The sequence below is a fragment of the Coptis chinensis genome, chromosome 4 (assembly GCF_015680905.1).
Source record: "Coptis chinensis isolate HL-2020 chromosome 4, ASM1568090v1, whole genome shotgun sequence".
Classification (NCBI taxonomy): Eukaryota; Viridiplantae; Streptophyta; class Magnoliopsida; order Ranunculales; family Ranunculaceae; genus Coptis; species Coptis chinensis.
The window spans coordinates 14,758,202-14,769,279 of record NC_141459.1 but is presented as its reverse complement, the minus strand read 5'-3'; the positions used below and the strand labels follow the sequence as shown (position 1 = coordinate 14,769,279).

The following is an 11,078-nucleotide window of genomic DNA, read 5'->3' as shown; positions in this document are numbered from 1 at the left end:
ACAGTCCTTATTTCACTCTGGAGTATATCCCCAACAACCCTAACCTCTTTACTGACATGTTTTAGATTAATCAGAGCACATAACAAATAATATAAGTAAGATCCCACTTCAATATTTGTAAACCACTATAGATACATTGTAGTGGCTGACATATCATGTTTCGCAATAGCTCACTCATATATGAAATAATGCTACAACATGCAGTTCCATAACAACACATTATCAGTGATTCATATAACAACATGGGTCCTAACAGGATTTGCAATTTCAATTCAAGACTATATAATAGGATACCCATATCATATTACAATTTTCTATAACATTTTAAATAAGATTATATGAGTACTTCAAATGTCAAAAACTGGTTACCCATAGCATGGGTACCCTATTATCATTCTGGGATCAACATGCAAGATCCCACTTCACTATTTGTAAACCACTACAGATAGATTGTAGTGGCTGACATATCATGTTTCCCAATAGCTCACTCATATATGAAACAATGCTGCAACATGCAGTTCCAGAACAACACATTTCTCAGTGCTTCATATAAGAACATGGGTCCTAACAACATTTGCAATTCCAATTCAAGACTATATAATAGGGTACTCATATCATATTACAACTTTCTATAACTTTTAAATAAGATTATATGAGTACTTCAAATGTCAAAAGGGTACCCATGTCAAACTGGTTACCTAAAAGGGCATCATGGGTACCCTATTATCATTTTGGGTTTAACATGCAAGATCCCACTTCACTATTTATACATTGTAGTTGCTGATATATATATTGTTTAATAATAGCTCACTCATGGTACCATAACATATTACTGCCTTATATATGAAACAATGCTGCAACATGCAGTTCCATAACAACACATTATCAGTGCTTCATTAACAACATGGGTCCTAACAACATTTGCAATTCCATTATCATATTACAACTTCTATAACATTATAAGATTGTGTGAGTACTTCAAATGTCAAAAGAAAACAAGTTACTTACAAGGCCTTTAATTACTTTTGCCTGTCTTTGAAAAAGCATTTCATTATTGTATGTCCCTGAAACTGCTGCACCACTTTGCATGGGTTGTTACCCCAAAGCATCCTTTAGCACTTCTTCATTCAGTTCTCCTTCAGGAAGATCTAGACTTTCCAACACCACTGTCTTCCCCTTAAAAGGTTGAAGCTTTTTCTGATAAGTATATAGATGTATGTTTCTAGAAGGCAAGTCTACCCAATCTAGTATTCTTGGGAACCTACCATCAACTTGTCTTCGAGCCCCAAGAGATGGGATGTGAAGATATACCTAAATAACAAAACAAATTAAACAACCATAAACTGCGAAAGAATCCTTTCTAACACTCACCAAGTTAGACATGTCTTCCAAAGACTCTTCCAACATTTTAAACAGAGGTGTGCCCCAAGGAAAGCTGTCAAATGCATTTAAATTCTCAGTCATCTCAATATACCTCCCATCAACTGCCTAGCAGATCCTGGAAGCTCAACTTGCAACAGTATATACAACCTATTCAACCTAAACACATCATTCTGACTTTCTTCACTAACACTGGATTTTGCCAAGTTTCTAGGTTCCAATATTTCTGTTTCAGAAACCGTGGTTCCTTTAAAAAACCTTGCACAAAATTGGGATGGGATCTTGATATCTGCCGTGTAGAATGAATTAGAAACCGGCTTCACACTAAGACCCATTATAAAAGCAACATCAGTTTTCTTAAACACCAAATCCTTCTTACCGATTCGGTAGCAAAGTTTACCTACTTGGTGTCCCAAAACAGCATACACTAGCGTAGTAGTGGTGTGCATTCTCTCATTAATGCTTAAAAACTTACCGAAGCAAGACTTCTCAAAATCTTCCCTCTCTTCAGTAGTAAATGTCTTGAACAATTTATGCATTTTATCGAGTGACATACATACAGTCAAATTAAGCTTTCTCATTTTTGAAAGATTGCAAATGGTCGGAAAATTAGGGATTTTGGGCGGTTTTTTTTTTGTCCGAAAATGAACACTGAACCGTCCTTATACCCTCAAACATATTACTACCGACACGTGCCAGTTAAAGGTCAAAAAACCATCATTTCTTCAACAGTTCGGCGAATAATTAATGCTATCGTATCATTCCTAACACGTGGCAAAGATTTTTCCCGCCCAAATTAGATTTTTCATCTCACCAGTTTATCTTAGTACAGACATATTCTAATGTACTAACTATCAGCAATTTCTGAGTCTGGTCATTTTACAAAGGGTGGGACATCCTAATATTTTGGCTATTTGTATAAGAAAACTTTTTAAATATTGAACTACGGACAATCTTGTAACAAAGTTGGATGGGAACAATGGTGAAATATGGAACTGAGATGCTAGTATATATTATTAAATGCTACACTTTTGCTTTACTTGATATTGAACAAAGGGTTGAATAAACTTATCAAAGTTAACTTTTGTTTAACTTGTTATTGGATAACACTATTTTGTATATAAGTTATAGGTGTATATTAAAGTCAACCTGATAGCCTTAATTGTGTTCTTGTTTATGGCTTCAGTTGTTTATATACCATACATAAAACGCTGCCAATTACCTCCATTTCGAATAACACGTCTAGCCCAGTTTTGTGAATGCTAAATGTATTTTTTCTTTTTTCTTCTTATTGAGTTTCCATACAGATTTCTACCCAGATTTCTTTCCTTTCTATTAGAGTCTCATTATCTCCTTATAAACAACAACAATGATACAAGGGTAACCCTGATATAATCACAAACAAAACATATGAACATCAACAGTTTCTGTCCTGACACTCAAGCACAATAAAATGGCTGTTTCACAAACCACAAAATACCATTACATCGATTCAAGCAGAAACCTATACATTGAAACATACTTCCAAAACTCCATAAGGTGATCTGTGAAGTGGAAGTGGAAGTGGGATTTCAAAAGAAACCCAAGTCGCTTATGGTGACATCCACAGAGTCTTCATTGCTAAAACCTGGCAGAACCGCGACTGAAAAGGCAATCCAAGCTCACCATAATGACTCTCAATTGTCTTCTTCTGCTTTTGTATCACGCCTTGAATCATATTCAAGTAGTCAATTTTTTCATTGATCTAGAAAGGGACTTGTTCATCAAGTGCATCATACAAAAATTCAATTTCATGCGCTTGGAAAAACCTTCCACAAGACACATGAATCCTTCTAAGAAAATATACACATCAAACATTCTCAATTTCACCTCACCTGTTACATACTTCTTCACTCCATGCAAAAAGAACAAGAGAAGAACAAAATCAATATGGAAATAGTAAACACAACTATGGAAACCTTAAAAAAACTTTATACACTAGAACTTAAAAACAAACCCAAGTTGCTGACAGTATATGTAAGTGTCGCTTACGGTGGTATCCCTGGAGTCTTCATTGCTAAAACCTGGCAGAACCATGACTGAACCCAAGCTCACCGCAATGACTGCTCAGCTATCTTCTTCTGCTGTTGAATCATATTTAAGTAGTCAATTTTTTCATCGATCTAGAAAGGGACTTGTTCATCAAGTACATCATACAAAAACTCAATTTCATGTGCTTGGAAAAACCTTCCACAAGACACATGAATCCTTCTAAGAAAATATACACATCAAACACTCTCAATTTCACCTCACCTGTTACATACTTCTTCACTCCATGCAACAAGAACAAAATCAACATGGAAATAATAAACACAACTATGGAAACCTTAAAAAACTCTATACACTACTACGTAAAAATAAACCCAAGACGACCTAGAAAGAAACCAACACTGAAGACAATAAACCAAAGTTCAAAACATATCAATAAACAATGAGAACCGTAGAGGGAGAGGATAATCAAGAAGATGAACCTTAGAAAAATCTATTATCAAGATTTGTGTTATTGTCCTCCATGAAAAACCTTACCAAAATTACGAAGGAGAGGATAACCAAGAAGATGAAGTAAAAAAACTGGAAGCTTTGGAGATTTGTAAACACTTTTATAGTTTGGCACAAAAATCGAGGTGAACATTGTTGCATGTTCGTACAACAAAAACAATGTAAAAGTTGTTGATAGTAGATCCATAAGTTGCTGGTTCGTGATCCCACAATAGCTAAAGTCCGTTTTCATTTTTGCTGGGTTGAAATCCAACGGTCATTAATCGCTGGTATGTATCGCTAAGAGAATCTAACGGATAAATATGATTGTGCATGTCAACATCAGAAGTACAAGAAAAGAGAGAGTATGTTGCAGAGGAGAGAAAGTGTGGCAGGAGGAGAGAGAGTGTGGTACGGAAGGGCAAAAGTGTCAAAAACCCCATTGAATTTGTCAAAATTGAATGGCATGGCCGGTTGGAGAACAATGTGTATTTATTATGGCCGATTCAAACAATTATCCTAAATTTAAAGATGGGATTCTCTTTTGTTTTTCTTGTTAAGCAAAGGATCGGCAAACCAATGGTTAGACTATAGGGTCGGTCAAAATGAATACCTTATTTTAAAGGCAATGGTTAGATTCAAATAATGTTGAAATATATGCAATTGCAGTTTCGTAGGGTCGGTAGTTAGGAATTGGAGGCTAAGTTAAAACTTAAAAGATCAACAAAGATGGCCCATGTGATTTTTAGAGTGGCTGAAATGTAAAGGAGTGGGCTAAAATCAAAGTTGGGTATTGGCCTTTTAGTTTTAGTTAGGTGTATTAGATACGGGCCTTCCTAATCCTGACAGAAAGGATCGGCAAACCAATTTTTATGGTTTTAATTAATTAGAATGTTGGGATGGCAAAGGAAAGAACAGGATCGGCAAAGAAAGACAATTAGATCGGCAAACAACATCAAAGGGTACTACCCAAAAAGAAAAAAGGTCGGGTACCAATATACACAATTGCTTGTTTTGGGTCAAGAGAGAAATAGAGCTACCAATCAAAGAGATCGGGTAACAATATAAGATGTTTAGAACAATTAGAAACTCTTTCCAATTTTCAATTTGGGTTATCAAAATCTGTTGGGAATGATTAGATTTAATTTAGATAGGTAACTTCACTCGGGTTGGGAGCGGTTTGGTGAATTCAAAAAATTAATCGGGTTTGGAGTGTATTGGTGGGCTGTTTTAAGTTAAAAAAGTAAATATTGATTGATATAGTTAAGAGCTATCTAGGATCACGAACTAGGATCTGCTTAGTAGTAACAAGGGTAGGTTGGCCCTTGTTATTAAAAATAAATCGCGTGGGTTTGATTAACGAATTATTAAAAGATAAAAGGGATCATCAGCTCTTCTAAAAGGATCGGATCAACTCGAAGGCAAGACATGGGAAGACTCATAAAAAGATTCATTTGCTAAGGCATGTAAATTTTTTGTAGCCGATCTATTAAAGGTGGTTCAAAAGAAGTTTTCAGAAATATCAATTTTTCCAACGAAAAAATGAGAACATTCTGAGCTAACAAGAAGATCTAATAATTTTTCGTGGTTTGGCCGCCCCCAATGTGTAATGATAACGTAAGAAAATTTGGGGTGTCACCTCCCCCAGTGTAATGATAATATAACGAGATTTAGGGTGTCGCCGCCCCAGTGTAATGATAACGTAACGAGATTTAGGGTGTTGCCGCCCCCATAGTGTAATGATAATGTAAAGAAATGTGAGGGGTGTCGCCGCTCCAGTGTAATGATAACGTAATGAGATTTAGGGTGTCGCCGCTCCTATAACGTAATAAGATTATATATTGAAAGTTGGGGTGACGTTACCCCCATAGTGTAATGATAATAAAATTTGGGATATTTGATCCCTAGTTAAAACGAATTGAAAGATGGATTGAATTTTATTGAATTATAAAATGATTAAATGAATGAAAAACAAACATTAAATAAGAGAAAGACATCAACAATAAAACTTCTTTAAATGAAAAGCATTTCATGGCTTGGCAAATTTTTCTCCGGTGATTCGATGAAGGAAATAAGACCCTTTAGATGCTGGTCTAATAATAATGAACGGTCCTTCCCAATTCTTTGATAGCTTCCCAGATTCAATGAGCTTCTGTTTGCGGCTAAGTACCCAATCTTCTGGTTCAAAACTCTTGAGGCAAAGCTTTCTATCATATTTGCATTTCATGTCTGCCTGATATTTGATTAGACATTGTAAAGCTTCTTCTCGAGTTTTATCAATTGAATCTGTTACCAAAGTTAGAGCAACATCATTGTTTCCAGTTATTTGTACTGCTTTTGTCCTTGTAGTCGGTGCAATTAATTCTATCGTGAGGACAGCATCCATTCCATAAGCTAGGTTGAAAGGGGAAAGATTGGTAGAATACTTTGGAGTGGTGTGATAAACCCAAAGCACTGCTGGCAACACTTTAACCCAGTTTCCTTTTGCTTCACGAAGCTTCTTCTTCAAAGTCGAGAGAATCGTCTTATTGGTTGCTTCTACTTGTCCATTTGCTTGTGGATAATATGGTGTAGAGAAATTATACTGAATTTTTAGTGAGGCGCAAAATTTATGAATTTATTCCGCATCAAATTGTTTACCATTATCAGAGACGATGTTAGATAGAATTCCAAAGTGACAAACAATGTCTTTCCATAAGAAACGTCGTACATCTATTGCTGAGATGTTGACAAACGGTTGAGCTTCTACCCATTTAGTGAAATAATCAGTCGCAACCAATAAGAATCGTACACTTTCAAGAGCCTTTAGCAAAATACCAAAGGCCCATTTAGCAAAAGGCCAAAGGCTTAGAATTGGGTGGAGTTTCGTTACCGGAAGTTTGTCTATATTTGCATGTTTTTGACATGGTATGCATTTTTTGGCAAATTCCGCTGAGTGTCTTTGCATGCTAGGCCACTAGTATCCTTGAGTCATAGATTTATATATGTGCAAGACTACGTCCCCCAGAATGGTTTCCACAAAGTCCGGAGTGTATCTCTTCGAGAACTAGATGACCTTGATCTTTGGAAAGACATCTGAGAAGATGACTGAAATTGTTTGCCTTCCTATAAAGTAGGAGCTTGCCTTTAAAATTTGGAATTATGACAAATTTCCATGCATCTCTTTTAATTTTGTAGGAAAGTGACGAATCCTTAGGTAGAGTTCCATGTTGTAGAAATTCTAAATAAGTAGGTCTCCAATCATCTAGTAAAGAATCATCGCCGATAGATTGGAGATCCAAATGTGGTACTTCTGGAGAATTATCTGCTTCGTGAGATTTATCTTCCATATCAACATTGCTTTGGTCGGCAAATGGAGAATCACTCTCAACACTATGATCAGCCAAATCTTGATGGTTGGCTAAATCTTCTTGAGCTGCTTCCTGTGAGTGAGATTCTGAACTTGTGCCAACCGATTGAGCTAGCTCTTCTCTCTTTCTTTTCCTTGTTGTTATAGCATTTACTTGCTCGAATTTGAAATTCCGAGATGTCGTCTGGAAATAGCATAGATGAGCAATATATAAGTTTTGAACATGTTCTTTTATAACAGTTATGCTTGGAAAATGTTGGAAATCAATATAGATTTTTCTTTCATTGTTAACATCAACTGCGGCAGAGAGATAGGTTAAGGCATCGGTGTGACGATTATCATTGCGAGAGCGCTGGTGAATAGCAATGGATTTGAATTGAATGGATAGCTCATGTATTTTTTGGACATATGCAGCCATCCTATCATTTCGAGCAACAAAATATCTGCCAAATTGATTCGCAACAAGCTTTGAGTCAGTGAATAACTTGATCTTTGTCACCCCCAGGTCAAGTGTTGTTCGCATTACATAAAGAACCACTTCATATTCAGTTTCATTGTTTGATATGCAAAATCCGAGGCGAATAGATTTTTCAATTTTCTCGCCATCAGGTCAGATCAAAACACAACCAAGGCCCGAACCTGATTTGTTCTTGGAACCGTCCGTGTGTAGAATCCATAAAGAAGCGGCACTTGTGAAAGGATCGGCCGATCCTTGTTGTGGATTAAGAGGAGGTTCCTCAAAATTCTCTTCCATGGTCGGTATGTCATCGACAGGAAAATCGGCCATAAGTGATGCCATTGCGTGGCCTTTCTCAGATGATCGGGCTTTACAGATAATTTCGTAGGAACTCAAATATGTTTCCCATTCTGCTAAACGGCTCGAATCAGCATTTCGAAAAACTTTTCTCAAGGGGTATTCAGTGTAGACATTGATGGTAGGTCCTTGGAAATAAAGATTCAATCTTCGTGCACTATGGACAAGTGAGAGAGCTATTTTCTCAATCTTTGAATACCTTGCTTCTGGAGCTATAAGGGTCTTACTTATGAAGTAAATTGGTTGTTCATTTTTATCATCAATGAATAAGACAGCACTCACAGCTATTTCTGATGCTGCCAAATAGATGTCAATTGTTTGTCCGGTGGTCGGACTAGCAAGAATTGGCGGATGTACTAGGTATTATTTCATTTTCTGAAAAGCTACGTCACACTCATCTGCCCATTGTGGAGATCCCTTAATGGCTTGAAAAAATGGGTGGAGCCGATCTGAGTATTTTGAGATAAATCTATCCAAAGCGGCTATCCTACCTGTAAGTTGTTGGATCTGCTTCTTGGTTTTTGGTGAGGGAATTTCGGTAATTGCACGGATTTGATCAGGATTAGCTTAAATGCCTCGTTTGGTCATGAGATATCCAAGAAATTTACCCGATGCTAACCCAACGCGCATTTTGATGGATTTAGACGCATTCGAATATGCACCAGTCGATCAAAGAATTTTTGCAAGTGATGAAGGTGTGAAGACTCTTCATGCGACTTGATGACCATATCGTCAATATAAGCTTCCATAAACTTGTCCAAAAAGTCTGAAAATAATGTATTTATGAATTTCTGATATGTTGCCGGTGCATTTTTTAGACCGAAAGGCATTACCTTATAGAAAAATAAGTCTTGGTATGTTATGAAAGTTGTAAGTTCTTGTTCATCTTCGGCTAATGCAATTTGATAAAATCCCATTAAGGCATCCATAAAAGAAATTTGCTTAAACCCCGGCGAAGTGGCATCAACCATTTCAGAAATACGAGGCAAGGGATACGGGTGAACAGGGACATTTTTATTGACATCGATGAAAATCAACACAGATTCTAAGTTTCCCATTTTTCTTACGGATCGCTACTACATTGGATATCCATTTCGATATATAGTACATGCCTAATAAAATTAACACTTAGCGGTTTGTCGATCTCTTCTTTCACTTTGAGCTTTTCGATCGGGGAGCCATTCAACATGAGGCTTATGGCCGACCGGCTTTTGTGTTTTGTCAATATCTAGCCCGTGACATGCAAGTGAAGGATTAGCCCTAGGCATTTGTTCGACCGTCCCACGCAAACACCGTGCAATTTTTCTTTAAAAAACTCAATGAGTTCATCTTGTTCCTTCTTGGAAATTTCCGCGATAAATAAAAGTGGTTTCTTCTTCCTTGTTGCCGATCTGTACTTCAAGGAGCATGTCGATGGTCGGGGGCCACCTAAATGCTGCTCCATAGTGTTTACCCGGCCAATGGAATTCTGTAATTGCTATTTTACCCCATCGACATTTAGGATGGTGTTGCCCTTGATTTCCGAATCTTTATAATCTTCGAGCACAAACTAATGGCACTTCAAAGCTGCTATCTAATCACTTCGAACTTTGCATACCATACCATCACACCAGAACTTGATAGCCTGATGGAAAGTAGAAACAATAGCTCCCATGGAATGAATCTAATCTCTTCCCAGAATGACATTGTAAGAGGAGTTACAATCCAAGAGAATAAAATCAATTATAACTTCCTTGTTCATTAATGTCACCGGAAGAGAGCATCTACCAATTGATTTTGTTGCTGTCCCATCGAAGCCAATGATAGGATTTGGATCGGGAACTATCATATTCTCGGGGAGATTGAGTCCTTTGTAATAACACTTGTGGATCACACTTGCTGAACTATCTGTATCGGTCATGATTTTCTGCACACGATGAATTCCAACAAATGCTTGTATTACAATAGCATCATAATGAGGATGGTGCACTCCTATCAGATCATTGTCAGTCCAACAGAGAGGTCCTTCCTCATATGTCTCAATACCCATACCGTAGAGAAAATCATATCCACTATAAACATAGTGGTGGCTGAGATCAGTGATCTTGGAGTGATTGAAATTCTTGCACTGGGTGTTAGACATTGAATGAATCAACTCTAGCATGACCGACTTTGATTACATTGTGTGAGGTCATGACTAAAGCTTGCACCACAGTGATTTGTCACGTGTGGCCTTGGTATCTTCGGAGAGAGGAAAAGGTGGAGATAAGATATTTTTTCCCTTAATCTTCTCATAGATAATAGCATACTTCTCATTGAGGGTGGTAAGCTTTAACTCGGGAAGTTTTTTTTGTTCTTTGTCGTTCCATTGTTGTGGCCTACCATTACTCTTGGACTTTTGATCGGTTGTTTGTTGATACTTCAGTTTTTACTCTGTTCCTACGGCTTGCTTATTCGATCCCTATCTCTATGAACTCGTGCCGATGTATCATCTTCAACTCGAATAAATTGTTGAGTTCGAACAAAAAATTCATAACGAGTTGTTGGGACGTCTTTTACTATAGAGTTGTAAATGTCGTCCCTATCATAATTAATGCCTTCCTTGAAAGCATAAATGACAAGAATATCAGATGCATCTGGAATTTCAACAACCACTTTCCGAAATCTCGCAACAAACTTACTGAGCTTTTTATTTTTTTGTTGTTTAATAATGAATAGAGAATTAATATTTTTCGGTTCTTTCTAGTTGTGACAAAAATGATCGGCAAACTTGTAAGCAAGATCAGTAAAATTGTGGATGGATTTTTCTGGAAGCATGTTAAACCATCTCATCAACTCAATTCCAATAAGTGTGGATGGGAATAACTTGCAAAGAAGAGCATCGTCGAAAGTCCATAAGATCATCTTGTTTCTGTAATTAACAAGATACATAAAAGGATCTCCATCAATCTCATCATACTTCTTGAATTCTGGCTGCATGAAGTCCTTGTGATTAACAATTGTTTAGATTCGGAGAGAGAAGGGAGAATCAATACCACT

At 37.0% G+C, this 11,078-nt stretch overlaps 1 protein-coding gene across 1 annotated transcript; it reads right to left on the bottom strand.

Moving 5' to 3' along the window:
- Positions 1-3,470: 3,470 nt before the first annotated feature.
- On the bottom strand, positions 3,471-7,769 carry LOC147502096 (uncharacterized). The gene is made up of 4 exons (XM_086604442.1): positions 6,999-7,769; positions 6,581-6,700; positions 6,068-6,481; positions 3,471-3,542 (listed from the first exon to the last, which is right to left on the bottom strand). Exons 1-4 carry the CDS (start codon positions 7,767-7,769, stop codon positions 3,471-3,473), a joined length of 1,377 nt encoding a protein of 458 aa, XP_086460568.1.
- Between the last annotated feature and the right edge of the window lie 3,309 nt (positions 7,770-11,078).

What these genes read in the sequence shown, in the direction of transcription:
- LOC147502096 (XM_086604442.1), bottom strand. Translation starts at nt 7,769, where the DNA reads ATGCGAACAACACTTGACCTGGGGGTGACAAAGATCAAGTTATTCACT. An exon ending in AGCTCCTACTTTATAGGAAG is followed by an intron (nt 6,701 to 6,998) that starts GCAAACAATTTC and finishes ATTTTGCTAAAG; the next exon opens with GCTCTTGAAAGTGTACGATT. An exon ending in GTTTCTTATGGAAAGACATT is followed by an intron (nt 6,482 to 6,580) that starts GTTTGTCACTTT and finishes CTAAAAATTCAG; the next exon opens with TATAATTTCTCTACACCATA.